Genomic DNA, 24928 nt, shown 5'->3' on the forward strand with positions numbered 1-24928 from the left:
GGAGGGGGCGGGAGTGACGAGCTGCGGGGCCGGGGCTCGGGGACCGGGCTGGGGTCTCCTGGCATCGCCTGGATGACAGGGACCGCGCACAAGCCACCGGCTGCCTCCGCTGGGGGGCAGGGGGCTGGGCTCCGTGTATGAGGAGATGAGGCTCCCGCGGACTGTTCCTCCGAGGATGGGGGAAGGAGGCACCGCACCTCGCATTGCCCCGCTGGCCATTGCTTCACGCCCAGGCAGGAGTTTCCATTTGCCTCCTGTTGGCGGGGAAGGTGAAGGGGCCCGAGTGGCCTGGAGCCGGGACACTGCCCTCTCTCTGCCTTGAGATTTCCCTCCACTCCTCGTTCCCCATCCATTGCTCCCCTCCGACAACAACAGCATTGCTCCCGGCTCCCTAATTTGTTCTAAGCACCTATTCTAGGACTCGAGGCTATTAAATATGGGCCGAAAAACAAAGTTTATTTAAAAATACTCCACTCCTCCCTCTGACTGGCGGTGGACATTAGGCAGCATCCCTAGACTTTCCCGCTCTGCTCGCCCTTCTGTGATGCCAAGAGGGGGAGGTCGGGCCCCGACTTACCGCCTCTCTGGATTGTTGTTGATGTTGATTACCTGATGTGTTGCTCCACGTCTTCGGTGCGAATTGTAATTCTTCCTTGGTATCTTGCATCCTTGATGCTACTGGCTTTTGAGCTCGGTGTTTTGTTTCATTGTTTGAAAAACATACAGAGATCTGGGGTGGTCTTTGGCAGTGTTATTTAACGTGGGTGGTTAGTCACTTCTCATACTTCATATATTCTTTCTCTTTTTGTCTTTGTTTTGATTTTCAGTCCTCCAGAATACACGTCATATCGCCCCTGAGGTGGCATGGTGATGTCTCCATGAGGGAACCTCCTCTCACTCATCCTGTCATGTGTATCATACTGTTCTTGACTGGGCCATTCATCTAGATGGGATTTACCCTGTGAAACAGGGAGAAGACATATGGACCCCAGACATCATTTCAAGTTGTAGTTGAGTTTTTTAGTACAGACATACATGCAAAGCACCTTTGCTTTGGACTCTGCATTATTAAAGCTGCTGTATTGCTAACCCAGAACTGATCATCATGGCTTCAGTTTGGAAGAGACTGCAGCGTGTGGGAAAACATGCATCCAAGTTCCAGTTTGTGGCCTCCTACCAGGAACTGATGGTTGAGTGTACGAAGAAATGGTAAGATGTGCCTGGGAGTAGGGTTTGCTGTGGCCTAAGTTAACTGTGGCCTAAACTCTTAAGTCTTCCAATAGTAACTTTACCTTTCTGTAGTGTACTTTGTGTTGAAGCTGGGCGGGGTGCAGATTACTCTAACAAGTACTATGTGGTGTGTACTGTTGCTGCTGGTACTGTCTCTGTGGATTTTAATTACTGCACTTCAGTATGGCTTAGAGGACTGTAACTGTGAGTGCACACTTAGTACAGTAGATTTGGTGTTGGGTTATTAGTTATTAGTGTTAGAATAACTTATTTTTACAATTCTAAGGAGACAAAATATGACTGCTAAAATTGTAAGCGTTTTTGTGTGTTTTAATATAGCATGGATGTTTTAATTAAGTTTTAATATAGCTGTCTACATTCTTATTGGGATGGTGTTAATCTATTTTATTTTGTTCATGTCTTTTCATTTTCTTTGCTTAATATAAAGAATTTTCATTATTTGCTTAATGGAATGCAGGTCCACACAACCTTAGAAATTCTTTTGTTAAATGCTTAGTCAGGCAACTGTATTTTATTTTAATTGCCTAATGGGATACATTTCTTGGCCAGATTTAAGGAAACAATTAGTAGTGCTGGTCTGTGATTTGCTTCTTTCCACCTGAGCAAAGTAAATTTAGGATTTTTCACTGCCCTGGATGATAAGCAACAAAAATTCTTATTTAGTGAGTGAAAAAATGTTAATCTTAAGCAAATGGTCCTTTGAGTTTTTATTTATTGCAGTGATTAAGCGGTATTATTGCAAAATAAGTCAATTTCTTTTCCACAAGAACTGTAATCTCATGTCTGCAATAACTTCTCTTTTTAACATCCTTTTTATTAGATTAAAAGAATACCTTGCTTTATTCCAGAACTCTTATAGCATATTTGAATATTTATTTTGGAAACTAGTTTCTAAATGCTTTTCGCTTGAACTTTTAGAAATGTCATTTTAAAATCAATTAAAAAACCGCATGCATCTATTACCTACTTTATACTAGGCACTGTGGACTTAGAGTCGAATATAATATAATCTTCACCCTCAAGGAGTTTACAGTCTAGTATAAGAACAATCATATATGTAAATTCACCATGATAGGCACAACAATATAAATATGTATGATGTAGGGATTTTAGTCTGTCTCTATCTAGTTGGGTACTCTTGGGGACAGGTTATTTAACTTCTCTGTGGTTCAATTTCCATATCAACAAAGATTGTAGAAAGGATAATTGTGAAGATGAACTGAGTTAATACATGTAAAATGCTTGGAACAGTGTCAGACATAGTAAGTGCCCAATAAATGCTATTAATGTACAGAGTTGACAGAGGGGAAAATAATAAACTCTTTAAGGGTAGATGGTAGAAACTTGGGATGGCTTTCTGGGTTCTCAGCTGGGTTTTAAAAGAGAGTAGCTGTCCAGAAAGCCAAGGGGGAAGGAGTGAAGGATATTCTAGACTGATGCAACAACCTATGCAGAAGAACGGTGGCATTAACTAGCATGGGGTGTATTGGAAATTCAAGTGGTGTACTTCAATACTGATGGGGCTTGAAGTGTAAGATTGAGTGGTGCAGTGGGAGTCAGGCAGGACTCAAAGCATGTACTGTTGTAAATGGCTTGGACTTTATTTTATAGATGATTGGAATATAGTGAAAGGTTTTGAGCAGAAAAGACAGTAGGTTTGCTATTGGAAAATCACCAGGACAACAGTGTTGAGTGAGTTTCATAGTGGAAAGAGTGCCTAAAAGCAGCAATGTTAGGGTAGCCGTTGCAATTAACAAGGGGAGAAAAAAGGCTTGGACTAGGCCGTGGCAAAGGGAATGGAGAGACGTAACTGGGAGAACAAAGAACACAAAATGGATAGGACTTGGTGGTCATTTCAATTGAGAGTCTAGTAAGGATTTGGATGAGGCAGAAGAAAAGTTCTTGATTGACATCCAAGTTTCTGCCTTGAAAAGCTGAGTGTACTGTTTAACTAAGGTGCGGAATACAGTAGAAATGTCCTGATTATAAGGATTTCTTAATCTGTCAATTTTAAAATGGTTAAATTTGAATCTCTTAAGGGATCAGGTGGTTCCTCAGTTAGAAAATTAGTTTCTTCCTCACAGTTTGTAGCATCCCTGGAATTCTTTTTCCTCTTGAGCTTCTTAACAATTTAAATTATTAATTTTAAATAACAATTTAAGTTATTGCTAATATGTCTAAATGTGAAAGCAACAGTGACAATTTAATTTGATTACAGTTGACTTGATGACTTTATTCCTTTAAGGGATAGCTATTATGGTACACCTATTAAATAGGGCTTATGATCTAGACTTAACACTAAAAGTATTTGGATATTCTCCTAGAATTTTCAGATATATAGTTCTAAGCTTTTGAATTTTTTCTTGTACTCATTTTAAAATACAGTTTAAAGCTAATAAGGTGATAGTGCTCAAATAATAATGTATCTGTTTGATGTATTGGAATTTTATTTGTAAATGGATCTTTAAATAGAGCTTTAAAATATTTTCGTTATATAAAAATTGGTGGTTGCTCAGGCACAGTGGTTCACCTCTGTAATCCCAGTACTTTGGAAGGCTGAAGCAGGAGGATTGCTTGAGCCCAGGAGTTTGAGACCAGCCTGGGTAACATAGTGAGACCTTGTTGCTATTTAAAAAAAAAAAGAAAGGTGGTTATTACTTTTAGTTAAGATTCCTTTTGTTAGACTCTACTGGTGACTTGATTTTGGACTTTCCAGCCTCTAGAACTATAATAAATACATTTTTGTTGTTTATAAGCCACTCAGGTGGCTTTTTGTTGTGATGGATACAGATTAGGCTCAATTTCTACACTTATATCCTGTAGTCTATTTTTGTTTGTTTGTTTGTATTTTTTTCTTCCTCATTTTAATCCTTGCAAGAAGTCTTAAGTTATTGGATGTGTGTGTGCTAAATGGAATCTATTTAAAGGGCATAAGAATAAAAACAGACTTGAAACTTAGTAAGAACATTTTTTAAAATCAGTTACTTTTACATTTTAGTTATTATTTTTGGGGTATGAAGAATAAAAGGAAAGGAAGGAAATCTAGAGGTGCTGATTAAATAAAAGGAAAGAGGCATCAGTAATAGCACTGAAGATAAATTGCAAGTATTGGGAAGTTAAGAAAACAGATCTGGTATACATTAGAGAAGAAGGAATAAATTATAAACAGAAAGAATAGTTTGTATTCCACTGGGATTGTACCTTTGGAAGTAACCTATGTACAATCTGAATTTTAACAAGTTCCACAGTATGCATATTAAAGTTTAAGAAGCAATATTTAAAAATAATGTTTCCAACCTTACCAAATACCCATTCTTAACTCCAAGATAAAGTGAATTAAAAACACACTGACGTCTGCATGAATTTGAAACTTAAGGGAATGAAGATGATAGATAGGAAGGGATTCAGGCAAGGCATTATGTGTTGATGGAAGAGGGTATTGGGAATTAAGGGCATGTTTTCCAATGAATGATGTGTTATTTCTGTGACTAAGGAGAGGAGAAACATTTTCCGTGTTCTCTCGTTGTTGCCACAGGGTATGAGTCTGGACATGACAGATAACAAGATAAAGGTAGGTGTTTAAAGAGCCCTTTTTTTTTTTTTTTTTAGATATAGGCCAGAGCAAATGCACACAACCTCACCTTTGATCGAAGGATGAATTTTATAGATTAGAGGGTTTGGGATTTCTGCTTTCACAACCTACTTCTCTTTATTGTCCTCTTTTAATATTTTGCTTTTGTCATGGCTAACATGGTATGTTTATTTCATTTGATGGGGTCCTCTTCCTGATTCTTTTAGGCTGTAGTGGTTTTAGAACTTAGGTTAGGAACAGAATGACTTTTATTCTTCTGAGGGAAAGACTATATACCACGAGGTTCTAGTCCTCATTACTCCTTGATTGCTGCATGAAGAAAGGGGATGTAGCAAATTTGGAGATAATAGGGGTTTATATTCCCTGCTCTTATTGTTCTCCCCAGGTCATTTAGTAATCTTGGTTTAACTGATTTAGCTGTTGGCAAGTAATAGTCTGGTCTCTGGAGATGAGTTTGAGAGGAAGAGACTGTGCTGTCATTTCTCTTAGTTTACTTCCTGTCCTGTTCTTTAATCACCTGAAGGCCTTTAGACTTCTAAGAAATTTTTGCTATATGAATTATCAAAGGCTATACAGGTGTTTAAAGAGACTGCTTGGAAGTTGTTAAGTTGTGGTTGTTATAATTTAACTAGGATACAGAATTAAATTCTGGTAGGAACTCTCTAATACATGATATGAGCCATTTTGTCTGAGCATGTATTATATTTTGTATGTATGTGTCTCCTTTATCTAAATATATGAACATATTTTATCTATGTTTATATTTCTTCCATCTAATTCTGAGTTATGGTAGGAGCACTGAAAGTATTCAAAGTTCTATCAATTCTTCCCCAAAATCATAAATGTATTCCAGTTTTTGATTTTTCTATGTCACATAAGAATTCCTTTTTTTTGTTTCAAAATATAGTTAATTTTAATTTATGTTTTAAATAGGTAATACAATTACATGATTTCAACACTCTAGAGGTCTGAAAAGATACATACATATATATATTCCTGAAAGTAACTCTTCATCTTCTCCGATATTCCACACATTTTTGCAAATCTTGTGACTTCAGGGTCTGAAAAGTTAAAAAAGTAGGTCTTCCTAGGGTTTAACTTTGTTTCAGTGTTAGATAAATATAAACTCTTTGATCTGATGTTCCAGGTTCTCAGTAACTGATCCCGGTTTAGTTTTCCAATTGAACATTAGAAGACTACATGCACTTTGTGTTAACTTGAATTTATGAAAGCCAAATTGCACCAAGAAGTATTCATTTCAGATCCACTTCTTTGGATGACTTAAGGATTTCTCTGTAGATTGTCTAATGGAGTGATATAGAGACTTGATATAAAGAACCTACTTTTGGAATAAGTTAAGGGAAACAAAAAAGAAGAAAGAATTAATTGGAAACAAGCTTGGTGTGTTTGTGGAATATGGACTGTCATGAGTAAAAGTGGACTCAGGGATATCTTAGGGGCTGTTAGAATAGTCTAAACAGCAGAGTGCTTGATGGTGAGAAGTGGTAACACAGACATACTCTTAAACACTGTCACCACCAACACACTTTATTAAAATATAATTTACACTTTTACATACAGTAAAACATCCATTTTAAGTGTACAGTTTGATGAGTACCTATGTAGCTGGAAAATAAATTTATTGAAGAAATAGTTAACAGGACTTGGGTGTAGATTAGATATGTTGTAAAGTTAGAGATGGATTGATCATTAATGACTAGGCTTTTGGCCTGGGCAATCAAGTGAATGTAATATTAGTTACAGGGATGGAGAAAACTTGGGGAGGAAAAGATTTGGTGTTGGGGGGAAATAAAGAATACTGTTTTGTTTGGGACATCTAGTTGGAGCTCTTAATTAAGCAGTTGTTTATGAGTCTTGAACTCAGGGAAGAGAAGAGGCTGAAACTTCTTAGTATGTAACTAGTATTTATAACCATGGGTCTATTGGAAGTTGCCATGGCATTCATATAGATTGAGAAGAGAATTGAGAACTGATCCTTGAGGTACTTCAGCCTACAGAGGTGAGGAAGACAAGGAGGAGTCAACAAAGGAGACTTGAAAACAAGCAGTGGTGAAGAAGGAGGAAAATTAGGAGAGTGTGTTTTCCAAGAAATCTAGTACAAAATGTGGACCAGGAAGAGAGTATTTGGCTGTGTTAAAAAAAAAAACTGTTGAGAAGTTGAAGAAGGTGACCATTGGATTTGGGAGGTGGAAAGAGCTGATTTGAGGAAGGATTTCATTAGAGTGCTGGGGATGAAGGCTTGATTAAGTTGGGACAGAGGGAAGGAATTGGTTAAAGTTGAGTATAGATTTTGCTACAAACCAGAAAACTGGGTAGTAGCTGGAGAGAGACAAGGCTCAAGGTAATATTTTTTGCTTGACAGATACTGCAGCATGTTTGAATGCTGAGGGAAATGTTTGGTGTAGAGTAGGAAAAACTGATGATGTGGTGAAATCTTTGGGAGAAAGAGTAAAAGATCCAGCTCATAAGTGGAAAGGTTGAACTTAAGTAGAAGCAGGGACAAAATTTGTTCTCAAGGAGAAAAGCAAGGTGCGTGGGTAGAGAAGAGCAGGTAGGTCAGTAGATTCGGTGGGAGAAGATATGGACATTCTGCTGTCATAGGGAAATAAAAAAAGGATCATCTGCCAAGAGGGAGAATTATTGAAGAATTGAGGAGAAGAGAAGAGGAATGAAGTTGTCAAGGTGAGAATGAATTGACTAGGGAAATGTAGGAGGATTGCTGAGTAATACCGAGGACCGTCTTGATTTTGTGATCATGTATTTAAAGTGAATACAACCAGCAAGTTTTCACATCTTAACGGCTATGTTCTGTGCTTGGATACAGGCATGAAATAGGCAGAGTTGGATTTGACCAGGGTTGGATTTTGCAGGAATGTACAACTGAGGGAGAGGGAAAAGGAAATTAAGAGCAAATATGCAGGAATGGTTAAAGTAACAAACCATGGAATATAAGTTGCAAAAGGAGGATGATAAAGGACATGAAAGGTGGGACAATCTGTGAAAAAGTGAAGAGGATAATGATTTAGATTTTAAAGAGGTTGAAGAATTGGTGGGGGTGAGATACCAGAGTGAATGAGCTGGAAAGATAAGAGGTGGAAGTCAGATGCTTAGTTTAGGAGGATGTGGATAATGTTAATGACAAGACATTGTTGGTAGTTTCCTTAGAACCACATATGCTTCTCAGTTTTAAAAAATGAGCACAGGCTGGGCACAGTGGCTCAAGCCTGTAATCCCAGCACTTTGGGAGGCCAAGGCGGAGGATTGCCTGAGCCTGCGGGTTCGAGAACAACCTGGGCAACATGGTCATTCTCCCACCAACCTCCTCTCTACAATAAATCAAAAAATTAGCCAGGCGTGTAGCATGTACCTGTAGTTCTGGCTACTTGTAAGGCTGAGGTGGAGGGATCTCTGAAGCCCAGCAGGTCGATGCTGGGGTGGCCGTGAGCGTGCCACTGCACTTCAGCCTCTGTGACGGAATGAGACTCCAACTCAAAACAACAACAACAACTAAAACCCTCCCAATGAGCACACGTCTCAATATATCTAGTTAATTATGCCATATATTAAATATGAGTATGCCTTAATTTCTTTTTTTTAAAAATAAATAAACTTGAGTAGAAGTTCTTTTTGTATTTGAATAGATCATCTTTTGTACTTTCTGGTACTCCTATTCCTCTTTAAAGACTAAAGCTATTAATATATGACCAGACTAGTTGGTGGTTGAGACGGAATGGAGGAAAATATTTTTGGAAGTGAAGAGGATAGGATGGTCAAGGGATTTAGAGGCCAAGGTGTGGGACAGATTATGTAGCTCTTGAAGTTGCCAAGAATAATGGGAGGAGAAATGTTTAAGACAGGGAGACAGGTGCTAAAATCTTTAATGTGTAAGGGGAAAGATGGCGCAGAAGGAGAGATGACTGTGAAAAAGAGAGGTAAGGTAAGAAAGGTATCATTTCCTAGTTTCTAGGTTTACTTCTAGAGAGGTTAACTTGCAGTAGTTTCTGTGTTGCAAGTTATGTGAATCTTGAACACCTTTTCCTTGATACAAAATAGCGCAAATTTCTTTTCTATATTGTGATTGTTAAAGGCATATAATTTTAGCAAATACTAAATTGTTATGTTACTTGTTTGTAATTTTATGGTAGTGTCTTATGGACTAGTTTTTTTTTTTTATTGGAATTGTTGCATGTAGTATTTTATCCAGATTTTAAGTGTTTAATTCTATGTGAAGTACAACTTTACAAACTGAATTGTGGTGGGTTCCTTAAGGAATACAGTGGAGTCCTTTTATGCCATTACTGGATATTGCTGTGCTTATGTCACAGTTGCCTCCACACATGACTCAGTATGCCTGTAGATCAAGAGTTGGCAAACTCTGGCCTGATCCAAACTGGCTCTTTTGTAAATGAAATTTTACTGGAATACAGCCTTGTTAATTTATTTACATAGTGTCTATGTTAAGTAGTTACTACTTAGATTGGGTGGCTGCAGTTTAAAATATTTGCTAATAGTTTGCTGACCCCTTCTCTGAATTGGAGTTACTGGCAGCTGGTGTTTAGGGAACGTAGCCTAGTGCCTTTCTGCCTTCTTTATGCCCATCCTCCAAACTATTAGTTTTATTTTGGTCTAATTATATAAGTGACAGAGAAGAGTCCATTGTGCCTGTTTTCCAGGCTTTTACAAGGAAGCGTTTAAACAGCTTTAGGAAGCATTCGGGTCTGTGTAGGTACAAAATATGTATTTTTCTGGCTGTGTGACCTTGAATGAATTACCTCTTAGTATCTCCTCTGTAAAAGGGAGATGATAATAACATTGCTTCCAATGTAGAATTGTTTTGATGATGGAGTAAGATAATGCCTGTAATAATGGGGTTAAAATAGTGACTGACATGTAGTAAGCACTCAGTTAGTGTTACTCATTGCTATTATTATTTTTTATTTGGTGACCTTAACAATAAGTGATAAAGAGAACTATCTAGAGAGAAGGGGTAGCGTAGATGAGAAGAAGACTGAAAATATAACCTGACCATTTAAGAAAGTTAGAGAAAAATAACTAGCACAGGTTGTAGTGACTAGAGAGGAAGAAGTAAAGCACAGAGCGTGCTAGCAGAAGCACAGTTGAAATGAGCTGTTTTCATTACACTTTGGCTTTTGGTGAGAGGAACTAAATATATTTGCTTCTGGAGCAAATTCAGTTCCTATGGTTTTATAACTTGATTTCCTTTTTTATAATTATTTCAGTAAGTGTAGGGCTAAAGAAACAAACTTACTTCCTCCAAAATATAATTACTTTGCTGGCATTTGCATCTGTGTATGTCCTATGGTGATATTTTATGATATTTATGATGTATTTCTTTATGACTGGTTTTCTTTTACATTTTTTTCCTGTCATTTAAAAAAAATAAACCTAGGTGTTCTTTTGTAGTGTGTAGTCTTTCTAAAATATTTTGATATTACGTCTTGATTTACATATTTTAAAAGTTGAATTTTAAAATGAAATATTAAGGGATTATGTGAAGAGGTTCTGTTCTTTTTTTTTTTTTTTTTTTTGAGTTGGAGTCTCACTCTGTCACCCAGACTGGAGTGCAGTGGCCGCTCCCGGCCACTGCAGCCTTGACCTGCTGGGCTCCGGCGATCCTTCTGCCTCAGCCTTCCAAGTAGCGGGAATTACAGGCATGCGCTACCACGCCCAGCTGATTTTTTTTTTTTTTTTGATTTATTGTAGAGATGAGGTCTTGCTGCCCAAGCGGGTCTCGAACCCTCAGGCTCAGGCAATCCACTCACCTCAGCCTCCCAAAGGCGCGGGATTACAGGCTGAGCCACTGAGCCCGGCTGAGGTTCTATTCTTATGTCTTTAGTTTGACATCAGTTTTGCAATCAAAATGCTCAGGGAACTTAAAATTAGGCATTTCTAGAAATGTGTTATTGATGTATCAAATGTTTTTTTTCTAATTTTGTGGCAAATTTCAACAAAAGAGCCACTGAAGTTTTTCACTGCCTGATTTAAAATAGTTCAATGTGCTGAAGGAAAAATTGCACAAAGCATTTTGAATAGAATGCTCAATAGGAATGTTCATATTCTGCATCAGGACTTTTGCAAATTTATGAAAAGGAGTGGAACTGATTTTGAAGTGGGCACTGAAATTACTGTAGGATGTCTGCATAGTGTTTGTCTTATTTATCACTGTTATAGTGATATTTTTAGGCAACTTTGCTACTAGGCACCTAAAGATTTTCTTTGGTAAGTTTGGTCTATTAACAAGTTTCCTGGTTTTAGCAATCACAATATTGTTATTTTGAAAATAGTTCTAATAAAACTTTTAAGAAACTTAATAAAAATTGACTTTAAGTCAAAGAAGTTATTACTTTAAAAGTTGATACCTTTTCTTTATCCAAAAGAATTTGTCAGCTTAAGAATTTAAAATAACACTATGTTGACTAATTTAGGGATATAACTAGAGCAGCGATAGTCTTAGAGGAGCAGAGAGTACATGAGGCATGAGAGGACTTGGTTGCTACTATTGGACACTTGATTTGATTTTGAGTTTACTGGCAGCTTGGCAAAAAAAGGGAGCATGTGGCTCATGTAATAGTTGTTTTGGCTAAAGAAAATATATAAATTTGTTTGTAGAGATTTTTCTTGAACTTCATCCAAAGAGAATTTTTAATATGAAAAGAATTATTAAACATTGGTTAAAATCTTCAACTATAAAGGACTCAGAACCACTCTTGAACTGGATAGTATTTATATCTACTCTTTATGAGAGAATATGGCTGAGGAATCTAGTTTTCTAATCATTCGATTTAAATCAAGGGTACAACTTGGAAAATTTAGAAGAATGAATGTTTAACATAAATCATCTAGTTCTGTGCTGTCCAGTACAGAGGCAAGTAACTACATGTGGCTATTTACATCCAAATTTAAATTAACCCTTTGCACTCAGAGACATCTTGCTGATCACCTATCAACAACTTGACTGTACTTTAACAAAATAGTAAAAACAAATCACTTCATATTAAATAGTATAGTGTTGGAACCAGTTATTTTATTGTAATGATATTTGGCTTATGATGGAATTTTGGACATTGAGGAACTTAGATATGACAAAAAAATAAAAATTTTATATCTTATATTTTTCTAACATGTGATAATGTGTGAAACAGTCACCGACATGTGTGGTAGGTTCATTGATATATGTTGTTCAATAGTAACTTGTTTGATGTCTTCCTCCTAATGTTTTTCTTTTTTTGTTGTTGAGTAGGAGTCTCACTCTGTCGCCCAGGCTGGAGTGCAGTGGCATGCTCACAGACACCACAGCCTCAACCTGCTGGGCTCAGGAGATCTTTCCATCTCAGCTTTCCAAGTAGCTGGAACCATAGGTGCGCACCACCCTGTCTGGCTAATTTTTGGATTTATTGTAGAGATGAAGTCTTGCCAAGTTGTCCAAGCTGATCTCGAACCCCTGGGCTCAGGCAATTCTCTTGCCTCCACTGGTGTGTTTTTCTATTTGAGCAGATAATGTAATCTTGTTTTCTTTCTCCCACATTAATAGTATGTCATTTATTGTCCAGTTTGTTGTTTGAAGACATTGTGGAAGGATGCACTTGTGATTCCTGAAAATCACTTCTCAACTGTTCGGTCATAGCTCAGTATATGGTTCATCTCTTTATTTGCTTTTTTGTGCAATTTTTTTTTTTTTTTTGAGTTGGAGTCTCACTTTGTCGCCCAGACTGGAGTGCAGTGGCCGCTCCCGGCCACCGCAGCCTTGACTTGCTGGGCTCCGGTGATCCTTCTGCCTCAGCCTTCCAAGTAGCCAGAATTACAGGCATGTACTACCACACCCGGCTGATTTTTTGATTTATTGTAGAGATGAGGTCTTGCTGCCCAGGCGGGTCTCATACCTGCGGGCTCAGGCAATCCACTCACCTCAGCCTCCCAAAGGCGTGGGATTACAGGCTGAGCCACTGAGCCTGGCTTTTGTGCAATTTGAATGGAAAACCTCAAGGAAATATTTCTGAAAAATTTGCACTTGATAAGTTTGTCCTGTATAATCACCAGCGATCTCTTTATGTCCCTTGAGAGGGAATATCCGAGTGGTTGCCAATTTGCAGTGTCCCTTCAGAGGGGACATCCAACAGCAAAGGGGTAATTTAAATGAAATAAAATGTAAAACTCAGATCTTCAGTTACACTAGCCATATTTCAAGTGCTCACTAGCCACATATAGCAAGGGGCTACTATCTTGGAGAGTGCAAATATGGAACATTTTCATCATCACAAAAAGTTTTGTTGGACAGTGCTGATTTAGCCATTGCTTCCTAAACTGACTAATCTTCAGAATAGCAGGGGTACTTTCCAAATATGGAAATTTCCTTATCCCTTAGAAGGTTGTGATTCTGTAGGTCTGGGGTCAGCTGGGAAATCTGTCATTTTAGAAGTTTCCCAGTTGCTGAATAATATCAAGCTAGGTTTTAGAACTACTGTATTTGATTCTTTCTCAAATATGTATCTGAGGCAAAGCTTGGGCAGATGCTGGGTAACAGTTCCTATTGGTACTCCAGAAGTGTTTATTGAGTTGAAATTTTGAATGAGAATTTTTTTCAATTCAGTGGTTCAGCTAATTTGTGATTTTATTTTTCCTTTTGGTTAAAAGTGAGAGCAGGGTATTTTAGCTATGCCATATATACAGCTGTCAAAATTAACATAAACTTCTGAACAGGTTCATTCATTATTTAAAGAAAAGACTAGTTTGTTCTCTTCCATGTAAGCAAAGACTGTTGATGGATAGCTAAAGGTAGAATGATTTTTTTTAAAGAAATCTTTGGAAACTTCTCAAGTACTTGCACTGTTGTTATATTTCCAAGCAGCATCACTGAATCTGTTCATTATTTTTTCTTAAGTGTGCCTTAATTCTCACTTTGATTTTTTTGTTCCACTGCCTTGGTTCTCTCTCTTTGCTATTTTTTTTTTTTATTTGAAGTTTCACTTTGTCACTCGAGCTGGAGTGCAGTGACATGCACACAGCCACTTCAGCCTTGACCTGCTGGGCTCAGGTGATCCTTCCGCCTCCGCCTTTCAAGTAGCTGGAGCTACAGGTGTGCACTACCACACCTGGCTAATTTTTTTGGACTTGTTGTAGAGATATGGTCTCACCAAGTTGCCCAGACTGGTCTCAAACCCGTGGACTCAGGCAGTCCTCTTGCCTCCACCTCCCAAAGTGCTGGGATTACAGGCATGAGCCACTGCGCCCAGCCTCTTTGCTACTTTTTACCCTGTCCCATAGTTGCCAAACTGTGCCAAGGAGCTCAGAAACACTGCAGAAAACTTGCAGTGGAGTCAAGGGTTGCCTGAAAATCTTGAAGGAAACATAACATCTGTTGGAAACGACACAAACTACAGTAAGCCCTCCCTCTTTGTGGGTTCTGCATCTTTGGATTCAATGAACTGCGGATCGAAAATGTTTGGGAAAAAAAATTACATCTGTACGGAATATGTACAGGCTTTTTTCTTGTCATTATTCCCTAAACAATACAGTATAACAACTATTTATATAGCATTTACATTGTATTAGGTATTATAAGTAATCTAGAGATGATTTAATGTATACAGGAGGGGATGTCCATAGGTTATATGCAAATACTACAACACTTTATATAAGGTGCTTGAGCAGCCTCAGATTTTGGTACCCTTAGTGTAGGTCCTGGGACCAATCCCCTGCTGATACCAAGGAACAACTGTACTAGCTTGAGGTGGTTCAGTTTCAAAATTAGATTGCGACATTCCTTTCAATGATACCATGTTTTTACAGAGCTGGGTTTTTGGCAGTTGCTGTGACAAAAGCAGGTGTGTTGCTGTGACAAAACAGGTGATGTGAAAATCTACATAGAACAAGAAATGAGGGAGGCAGTGTCCAATCTGATTCTAAGGCTTGAGAAGTTGTGTGATATCCAAAATAGGTATGCAGTTTTTAGGATATACATCCTTCATAAGTTGTTTGGACCTGACTACTTAATAAACAAAAGGATTAGGTATTTCTTTTGGCTTGGGGTTAGGGTAGTCTATTAAAAAATTACTAACACATCAAGAGCCTTGTAAATCCAGGACATTTAGGAACTTCTCGTGTAAGCTTTTGTGAACTTCTAGTGTATGCCCTTAATTCCTACCCAACCCTTCCTGGTCCTTTGCCTATATTACTGCCATGCTATCCTTCTAAAATGAACCTTCTGTAGTTCCCTTTGTTTATGGTGCATGTTTAATATGATAATTTAAATCTTTTACTGGTCTTTCATCATTTCCCTTAAGATTCTGAAATCTTGTTTACCACATGTAAGTAGTTTCTCTCAAATTTTATTTTTTATTCTTCTCTTTCCCTCTCCAAAAATTATTAAATGTGGAAAGCCATGTAGTAAAACCCTATCTCTGAGTAACTTAATTGGAACTGGATTTATTCATGCAATAAATGAGTATTGAAATCAAGTTTAACTGTTCAGCCTTAATTTTAAGAGAATTCTGATTTACAAAATACTTTAAAAATTGGTTAATTCATTTATTTTTAAATTTCTTATTGAAATAATTTTAGCTTTACAGAAGAGTTGCAAATATAGCATAGAGAGTTCTTTTATACCCATCACACAGCTTTCTTGGGTAAAATTCAAGTAAATTACCATTGCCATTTATCAAAACTAAGAGATTAATGCTAGTATAATACTATTAGGCCAACTACAGACTTTATTTGGATTTCACTAGATTTTTCAATAATATCCTTTTTGTGTCTAGGGATATAATCCAGGACACTACATTGTATTTAGTTGTCACATCTTCTTTCAGTCTGTGACAACTTTTCAATTTTTCTTTATTTTTCATGACCTTGATAGTTTTCCAGAGTACTGATTAGGTATTTTGTAAAATGTCCCTCAAATTGGGTTTGGTTGATTTTTTTTTTTTTTTGAGTTGGAGTCTCACTCTGTCGCCCAGACTGGAGTGCAGTGGCCGCTCCCGGCCACCACACCCTCGACTTGCTGGGCTCCGGCAATCCTTACGCCTCAGCCTTCCAAGTAGCCGGAATTACAGGTATGCGCTACCACACCCAGCTGATTTTTTGATTTATTGTAGAGATGAGGTCTCGCTGCCCAGGCGGGTCTCGAACCCGTGGGCTCAGGCAATCCACTCACCTCAGCCTCCCAAAGGTGCGGGATTACGGGCTGAGCCACCGAGCCCGGCTAATTGATGTTTTTTAATGATTTGACTGAGATTGTGGAACTTTGGGAGGATACCACATAGGTTAAAGTGCTCCCATCACATCATACAGATATCATATGATACGAACGTGATTTGTCTCTGGTGATATTCACCTTGATAGCTGAGTTTGTGGGGTTTCTCCACCATAAAGTTACTATTTTATCCTTTCATACTCTCTTCTTTAGAAACCGGTCTCTAAATCTAGCATACAGGAGAAACCAGTCTCTAAATCTAACTTACAGGAGGAAGGAAGTTATGTTCCATCTCCTGGGAGGAGAAGTATCAAAGAATTTGTGAACATATGTTAAAATTGCCACAGAACTAATACATTTTGGAAGGGGAGGTTATTTGAGATTATGTAATTATCTTGTTTCTCTTTAAAATTTTGTCATCAGTAGATTTTGCTGGTAGCAATTATTACTGTGTTCTAATGATAGTTTTCTGTTTCCCGTATTCCTTCTACAATTTTTTTGAGTCAGCCTCACTCTGTCACCCAGGCTGGAATGCAGTGGTACAATCATGGCTTTCTGCATCCTTGACTGCAACTCATTGCATTCTCACTTCCTGGGCTCAGACAGTCCTTTTGCCTTAGCCTCCTGAGTAGCTGGGAATACATGCATGCCCAGCTAATTTTTTGATTTTTCTGTAGAGATAGGAAGTCTTGCTGTGTTGCCTAGGCTGGTCTTGAACTCCTGAGCTACCAAAGTGTGGGGATTACAGGTGTGAGCCACTGCTCCTAGCCTACATTTACTTTTAGAATTCTTCTGTAAGAAAGGTTTGTACTTTATTCCTCTTTTAGTTATTCAGTTATTTACTTAATATCAGTGTGAACTTAATGGATACTTTTGAAATAACCTTTTATTATTGCTGCCTTTGGTATTGAGGTTCTGACAAGGAGAGACATTGTTGCAACATGACTTCTGTTTTTAAAAGTAACTTTTATTTTGAAATAATTCCAGACTTACAGTAAAGTTGCAAAAGTTGTACAGAGCTCCCATATACTTTTCTCCCAAATCCCCAAGTGCTGATATTTTACCATATTTGCTTTATCATTCTCTTTCACCCTCTGCATGTAAATTTTTTCTTGATATTTAAGAGTAAGTTGCACCATGGTGCCCTTTTACCCATAAATACTTCAGTATGTATTTCCTAAAAACAAGGATATTTTCTTATATAACCACAATTCAATTTATCAAAACCAGGAAATTAACCTTTATATAATGCCATTATTTAATCTATAGACCTAGTTAAAATTTCTCTAGTTATCCCAGTAATGCTGTCTATAGCAAAAGAACTTTTTTTCCCCCTAGACCAAGGTTTAATCCAGGGTCATATGTTATATTTAATTGTCATATCCCTTTAATCTCCTGTAATCTGGTAGAGTTTCTCAGTCTTTGTTTTGACACCTGACACTTTTTAAGTGTTAATTGACCATGACACTTTTGAAGCATGCTCCTTAATTGGGAATTGTCTGATGTTTACTCATAATTAAGTTAAGGTTATGAATTTTTGGCAGGAGTACCAAAGTGATGTTGTGTGCTCACATCATATCAGGAGTCACAGGTTGTTGATTGGTCCCATTGTTAATGATGTTAATTTTGATCACTTGATTAAAGTGTTATCTGCCAGATTTCTCCATTGTAAAGTCACTTTTTCTTTGTGGGAAGATCTTTGAGAATGCCTTATTTCTTTCTGATCAAACTTTTACCCACTAGTATTAGCATTCAATCTGGTTTTGTTTTTAACTGGAAGTGCAGATAGATTCATTTGTTTTTATTTATCATTTTAGAAAATCACCATTCTTGTTGAATTACTTAATTAAGGAAATTTTAATGTGATTCCGTGAGTAAGAACTATTTTTTAAAAAGATATTATCGCTCCCATCTCACCTTTCCTGTTCCCACCTCCCTATCCTTTCCACCTTGTTCTACCCAACTCCTGATTGTAACTAGTTTCATTATTCTGGATCTCTTCTTTCTCTCTCTCTCTCTCTCTCTTTAAAATTTGTTAAGGATAACGCATGTACTAAACAATTTGCCCTTTTAAAGTATACAATTCAGTGGTTCTTTCTGTGTTCCCAGAGTTGTGCAACGATCATCACTAACTAATTTTAGAACATTTTAATCAAACCCCAAAGCCCCCATACCTGTTAGCAGACACTCCCTATTCCTCCCCTCCCCTCCCTGCCCCCAGGCAACCACTCATCTACTTTCTGTCTCTACATTTGCCTATTCCAGATACAATATTTTGTGTAAATGGAACCATACTATATGGTCTCTTGTGACTGACTGGCTTTTGTCACTTAGCATAATGGTTTCAAGGTTCATCCATATGTAGCATGTAACAATAACACTTCATACCTTTTTATTGCCAAATAATCTACTGTATGAATATATTACATTTTATTTATCCATTCATCAGTTGATGAAACTTTGGGTTGTTTCCACTTATTGGCTATTATGAATATGCTGCTATAAACATTTCTGTCTTGGGTGTATATCTAGAAGTGGAATTGCTGGGTCATATGGTAACTTTAACTTCTTGGGAAATTGCCAGAATACTTTCCAAAGTATTGCATCATTTTATGTTTCCACCAGCAATGTGTGAAGGTTCCAGTTTCTTCACATCCTCACCAACACATCTTATTGTTTGTGTGTGTGGTTTTTTTTTAAGCCATCTGAGTAGGTGTAAAGTGTAGTCTATTGTGATTTTGATTTGCCTATCTGTAACTGCTGAGCCATGTTGAGCCACAATCTTTTTATAGATTTACTGAGCTTTTATGTGTTTTCTTTGGAGAAATGTGTATTCTGATCCTTTGCCCATTTTTAATTGGGCTATGTATCTTTTTATTGTTGTATTATAAGCATTTTTTGAATTTTGGATATAAGACACTTCTCAGATATGTAATTTGTGAATATCTCCTCTCATTCTGTGAGTTGTCTTATTTTCTTGACAGTGTTTTTTAAGGCACAAAAGGTTTTAATGTTCACAAAGTCCAAAATATCTGTTAATTAATAATATATCTATTTTTATCTTGTTACTTGTACTTTTGCTGGTTGTAGCTAAGAAGGCTTTGCCTAACCCAGAGTCACACAGATTTACTCCTACGTTTTCTTCTAAGAGTTTTGAAGTTTCAGCTCTTACATATCAGTCTGTAATCTATTTTGAGTTAATTTTTCTGTATGGTGAAATGAAGTTGTCTGAGTTCTTTTGCATGTGAATATCCAGTTGTTCTAGCATCATATATTTAATCTAGGTTTACTCTTCCTGTGGTTTTTTTTTTTTTTTTTTTTTTTTTTGCGTAAATGAGCAGAATTATGTACTTTTAAAAACTTATTTCTTCTCCCCCACACAAATTAGATAATACAATGCAATCAATACTCTTTTTTACTTTTCTCTTTCACTGATCAATATGTCCTGGAAATCATTTCACATCAGTTTATGCAGTGTCCTTATTAATATTTTTTTACAGCTACAGAGTACTATATTTGTGAAATACTGTAGGTTTATTCAACTATTCTCTTATGTATAGGCATTTAGGTTGTTTCAGATATTTTGTAAATGCAAACAGTGCTTTAACGAACAACTTTTATGTTTTGAGGTAAATTCCTAGAAATGGTATTGGTGTTAAAAAAATATAAGCATGTGTAGTCTTGTTAGATGTTGCTGAATTCTCCTCCATGGGGGTTTTATCTGTTTGCATTCCCACCAGAAACATGAGAATGGCTGTTTCTCAACAGCCTTGAGTATCACATTTTTTGTCTTAATATTTTTGCCAAAGTTAGGGGTGAACAATGGTATCTTGACATAGTTTTCATTTGTACAGGGATACCTCAGAGAAATTGTGGATTTAGTTCTAGACCACAACAATAAGGCAAATATTGCTGTAAACTGAGTTACACAAATGTTTTGGTTTCCCAGTTCATACAAAAGTTATATTTAAGCTATGCTGTGGCCTATTAAATACGAAATAGCATTATATCTAAAAACAATGCATATACCTTCATTTAAAAATACTTTATTGCTAAAACATGCTATCAATTATCTGCACCTTCAGTGAGTTATAATCTTTTTGTTTGGTGGAGGATTTTAGCCCCATGTTGATAATTGCTGACTGATCAGAGTGGTGGTTGCTGAAGAGTGAGATGGCTGTGGTAATTTCTTAAAATAAGACAACCATGAAGTTTGCCACATTGACTGATTCCTCTCATAAAAGATTTCTCTGTAGCATGCGATGACTGATAGCATTTTACCCACAGTAGAACTTCTTTCAAAATTGGAGTAAATCCTTTCAAACCCTGCCACTGGTTTATCAACCAAATTTACGTGCTAACCTAAATGCTGTGTTGTCATTTCAACAATGCACACAACATCTTCACCAGGAATACATTCCATCTCAAGAAACCACTTTCTTTGCTCATCCTTGAGAAACAACTCCTCATTTATTCACATTTTGTCACAAGATTACAGCAATCCAGTCACATCTTCAGGCTCCACTTCTAATTCTAGTTCTTTTGCTATTTCAGTGGTTACTTTCTCCACTGTACTCTTGAACTCCTCAAAGTCAGCCATGAAGGTTGGAATCAACTTCTGAACTGCTGTTAATATTTTGACCTCTTTCCATGAATTACAATTCTTAATGGTGTCTAGAATGGCGAATTCTTTCCAGAAGGTTTCCATGGACTTTGCCCAGAACTTTCAGAGGAAGTTCTATTTATGGCAGTTATAGCTTTATGAAATGCATTTCTTAAATAATATGACCTAAAACCAAAATTACTCCTTGATCCATGGGCTGCAATATGGATGGTGTGTTAGCAGGCTTGAAAACAACATGAATCTGTTTGTATGTCTCCATCGGAGCTCTTGGGTAATCAGGTGCATTTTTAATAAGCAGTAATATTTTGAAAATGATCACTTTCTGAACAGTAAGTCACAAGAGATGGCATAATATATTCAGTAAACCATGCCATGAGTAGATGTGGTGTCATCCAGGCTTTGTTGTTCCATTTATGGAGCACAGGCAGAATAGATTTAGCAACATTCTTAAGGGTCTGAGGATTTTCAGAATGGTCAGTAAGCAATGACTTCATTCAACTTAAAGTCACCAGCTGCAGTAGGCTTTAGGAAGAGAGTCAGGCTGTCCTTCGAAGCTTTGAAGTGAGGCATTGACTTTGAAGCGAGGCATCTACTTCTCTCTATGAAGATTCTAGATGATGTCTTCTAAGAGAAAGCTGTTTTGTCTATGTGGAAAATCTGTTGTTTAGTATAACTACCTTCATGGAACCTTGCTACAGCACTTGCTGCTTCACCTTGCACTTTTATGTTATGGAGAAAGCTTCTTTCCTTAAAGCTCATGAATCAACCTCTGCTAGCTTCAAACTTTTCTTCTACAGCTTCCTCATCTATCTCAGCCTTCATAGAATTGAGGAAAGTTAGGATCTTACTCTGGATTAGACTTTGGTTTAAGGGAATGTTGGGGTTGATTTGATCTTCTTTCCAAACCTCTAAACTTTCTGTATATCAACAATAAGGCTGTTATGCTTTCTTATCATGTGTGTGTTCACCAGAGTAGCACTTTTAATTTCCTCCAGAACTTTTCCTTTGCATTCACAACCTGGCTAACTTTGGCACAAGAGGCCTAGCTTTCGGCCTATCTTTGTTTTTGACACAACTTCCTGAGTGGAATCATTTCTAACTTCTTATTTAAAGTGAGACGTGATTTTTTTCTTTCACTTCAACACTTAGAAACCATTGTAGGGTTATTACTTGACCTAATTTCAGTATTGTTGGACCTCAAGGAATAGGAAAGTCTGAAGAGAGGAGTGAGATAGGAAACAGCCAGAAGGTGGAGTAGTTAGAACATATACGAGATTTATAGATTAAGTTCACTATCTTATATGGGTATTGTTGGTGTTGTTCCCAGACAGTTACAATAGTAACTTCAAAGATTACTGATCATGAATCACCATAACTATATATTACGTTAATGAAAAAGTTAAAAATATTGTGAGAGTTCTTAAAATGTAACACAGAAACATGAAGTGAGCACATGCTATTGGAAAAATGGTGCCAATAGACTTGTTTGATGCAGGGTTGCCTAAAGCCTTCAATTTGTAAAAAATACAGTATCTGCAAAGTGCAATAAAGCAAAGCACAATAAAGTAAGATATGCCTATATGTCTCTTACTTTGAGTGAAGGCAAACTATTGATATAGCCAGTTTTATAAGTTTTTTTGAGTTATTTATTGCCCACTGTTCTTTCTAGTTTTTGGTCTTTCCCCTTTAATTTACAAAAATTAATAGGTTTTATTTCTTTTAGATTTACAGAAAAGTGGGAAGTACAGACAATTCCCATATACCCTCTCACCTTCCCCTATTCCCCCATTATTCACAGCTTACATTAGTGTGGTACATTTGTAATAACTGTTGAGCCAATATTGTTATATTATTGTTATTGCCTAAAGTCCATAGTTTACATTAAGGTTCACTTTTTGTGTAATTATGGGTTTTGGCAAATGTGAGACGACATGATTTCACCATTATAGTACCATATCAAATATTTTCACTACTCTAAAAATCCTCAAAAATCTCTCCTTCCCTCCCACTAAATTCCTGGCAGCCACTGATCTTTGTACTATCTCCATAGTTTTGCCTTTTTTCAGAATATCATATAGTTAGAATCATATAATATGTGACCTGTTCAGATTGGCTTCTTTGTGGCTTGATAGCTTATTTCTTTTTCAGCTGTTAACAATATTCCATTGTTTGGATGTACACAGTTTATTTATTCATTCACCTAGTGAAGGGCATCTTAGTTGCTTCAAAGTTTTGGCAATTATGAATAAAGCTACTGTAAACATTCACGTGCAGGTTTTGTGTGAATGTAAGTTTTCAACCCTTTGGGTAAATACAAAGGAGTGAGATTGCTGGATTGTGTGGGAAAAGTATATTTAGTGTTGTAAGAAACCACCAAACTGTCTTCCAAAGAGGCTATATCATTTTGCATTCTCACCATACCCTCACCAACATATGATGTTGTTAGTGTTCTAGATTTTGGCCATTTTAATAAGTACGTAGTGTTTTCTCATTGTTGTTTTAATTTAATGACATAGACATGGAGCATCTTTTCATACGTTTATTTGCCATGTTCATATTTTCTGTTTTGAGGTGTCTGTTAAGGTTTTTAATTGAGTTGTTTGTTTTCTTATTGTTGCATTTTAGGAGTTCTTTCTATATTTTGGATAATAGTCCTTTATCCAATATGTCTTTCGCAATTATTTTTTCCCAGTCTGTGGCTTTTCTCTTTATTTTCTTGACAGTGCCTTTCAAAGAAATTTTCAATTTAACTTATCAATTCTTTCTTTCATGGATTATTCCTTTGGTGTTGTATCTAAAAAGTCATCATCATACCCATAGTCATCTAGCTTTTCTCCTGTGTTATGTTCTAGGAGTACTATAGCTTTATGCTTTACATTTAGAGCTGTGGTCCATTTAAAGTTAACTTTTATGAAAGTTAAAGTTATAAGATCTGAGTCTGGATTCATTCCAGCACCATTCGTTGAAAAGACTATCTTTTCTTCATTGAATTATCTTTGTTCTTTTGTCATAGATAAAGTGACTGTCTTTACAGGGTTCTGTATTGGGGCTCTTTATTATCTTCCATCGATCTACTTATCTATTCTTTTGCCAATACTTCACTGTCTTTATTACACTAGCTTTATAAGTCTTGATGTTAGATAGTGTTAGTCTTCCAACTATATTCCTCTCCTTCAGTGTCATATTGACTATTCTGGGTCCTTTGCCTTTCCACATAAATTTTAGAATCAGTTTGTCAATATCTATACAAGTACTTGCTTGGAGTTTGATTGGCATTGCGTTGAATCTGTAGATCAAGTTGGGAAGAACTGACACTGTGGTAATTTGAGTGTTTCTATGCATGTACAGAGACTATCTCTCCATTTATTTAGATCTTTGGTTTTTCTCTTCAGAATTTTATAATATTTTTCACATATTCACAAAATATCTAATTATCTTGTATATTTTTTTATTGGATTTATACTTAAATATTTCATTATTTGATGCTAATATAACAGGTATTAGATTTTAAATTTTGAATTCCAGTTTTTCATTATTGGGTATGCAATAAAGCAGTTGACCTTTGTGCATGAACCTTATATCTTACAACCTTGCTGTGATTGCTTATTTGTTCTGGGAGTTTTTTGTTGGTTCTATATAAACAATCATATTATGTGCAAATACAATTTTGTTTTTTCCTTGCTAACCTATATATTTTTGTTTATTTTTCTTAGCTTATTATATTAGCTAAGACTCTCAGAATGATTTGAATAAGGGTGGTGAGAGCAGACATCTTTGCCTTTTTACTGATCTTAGCAATTTCTCACCATTGTGTATAGCATTAGCTGTGGGTTTTTTTTTTTTTAAGTGTCAAACACTTACTGTATGCTAGATTAGATACTGTGATGTATGTTTTATATGCTTTGTCATTTAATTCTTACAATGACTCTAGAAGTAAATCACTATTATTATCCCGATTTCATAGAGAAAAAAAACCTGTGCTTAGAAAGGTTTTAAATAACTTTCTTCACATACGCAGCTTTTTTGTGGGGTTTAGAGCTGAAATTTGAATGCAAAAATCTCAGACTCATAAAGCAGTCTGACTCCATAGCTAGCTTGCCTCCCTTCTCCTCCCCTCCCTCCTTCCTTCCTTTTTTTTTTTTTGAATCAGAGTCTCTGTTGCCCAGGCTGGAGTGTAGTGGCACAATCAGAGCTCACCGAACCCTTAACTGCCTGGGCTCAGGTGATCCTC

General features: G+C 36.7%; 1 protein-coding gene across 6 annotated transcripts in view; it reads left to right on the forward strand.

The window, feature by feature from the left end:
• Positions 1–24928, forward strand: part of EHBP1 (EH domain binding protein 1) — a 373913-nt gene that overhangs the window by 31378 nt on the left and 317607 nt on the right. For 5 of the 6 annotated variants that reach the window (XM_021705885.1, XM_021705883.1, XM_008071978.1 and 2 more), the window contains exon 2: positions 828–1209. In XM_021705885.1, the coding sequence (XP_021561560.1) occupies positions 1106–1209 (104 nt within the window). In that variant the 5' untranslated portion in view covers positions 828–1105. Of the gene's footprint in view, positions 1–827; positions 1210–4796; positions 4823–24928 lie in introns of those variants that run through there. The other variant, XM_021705886.1, reaches the window with a different exon arrangement.

The sequence above is a fragment of the Carlito syrichta genome, unplaced genomic scaffold (assembly GCF_000164805.1).
Source record: "Carlito syrichta isolate Samal-C Ts95f unplaced genomic scaffold, Tarsius_syrichta-2.0.1 Scaffold314798, whole genome shotgun sequence".
NCBI lineage: Eukaryota > Metazoa > Chordata > Mammalia > Primates > Tarsiidae > Carlito > Carlito syrichta.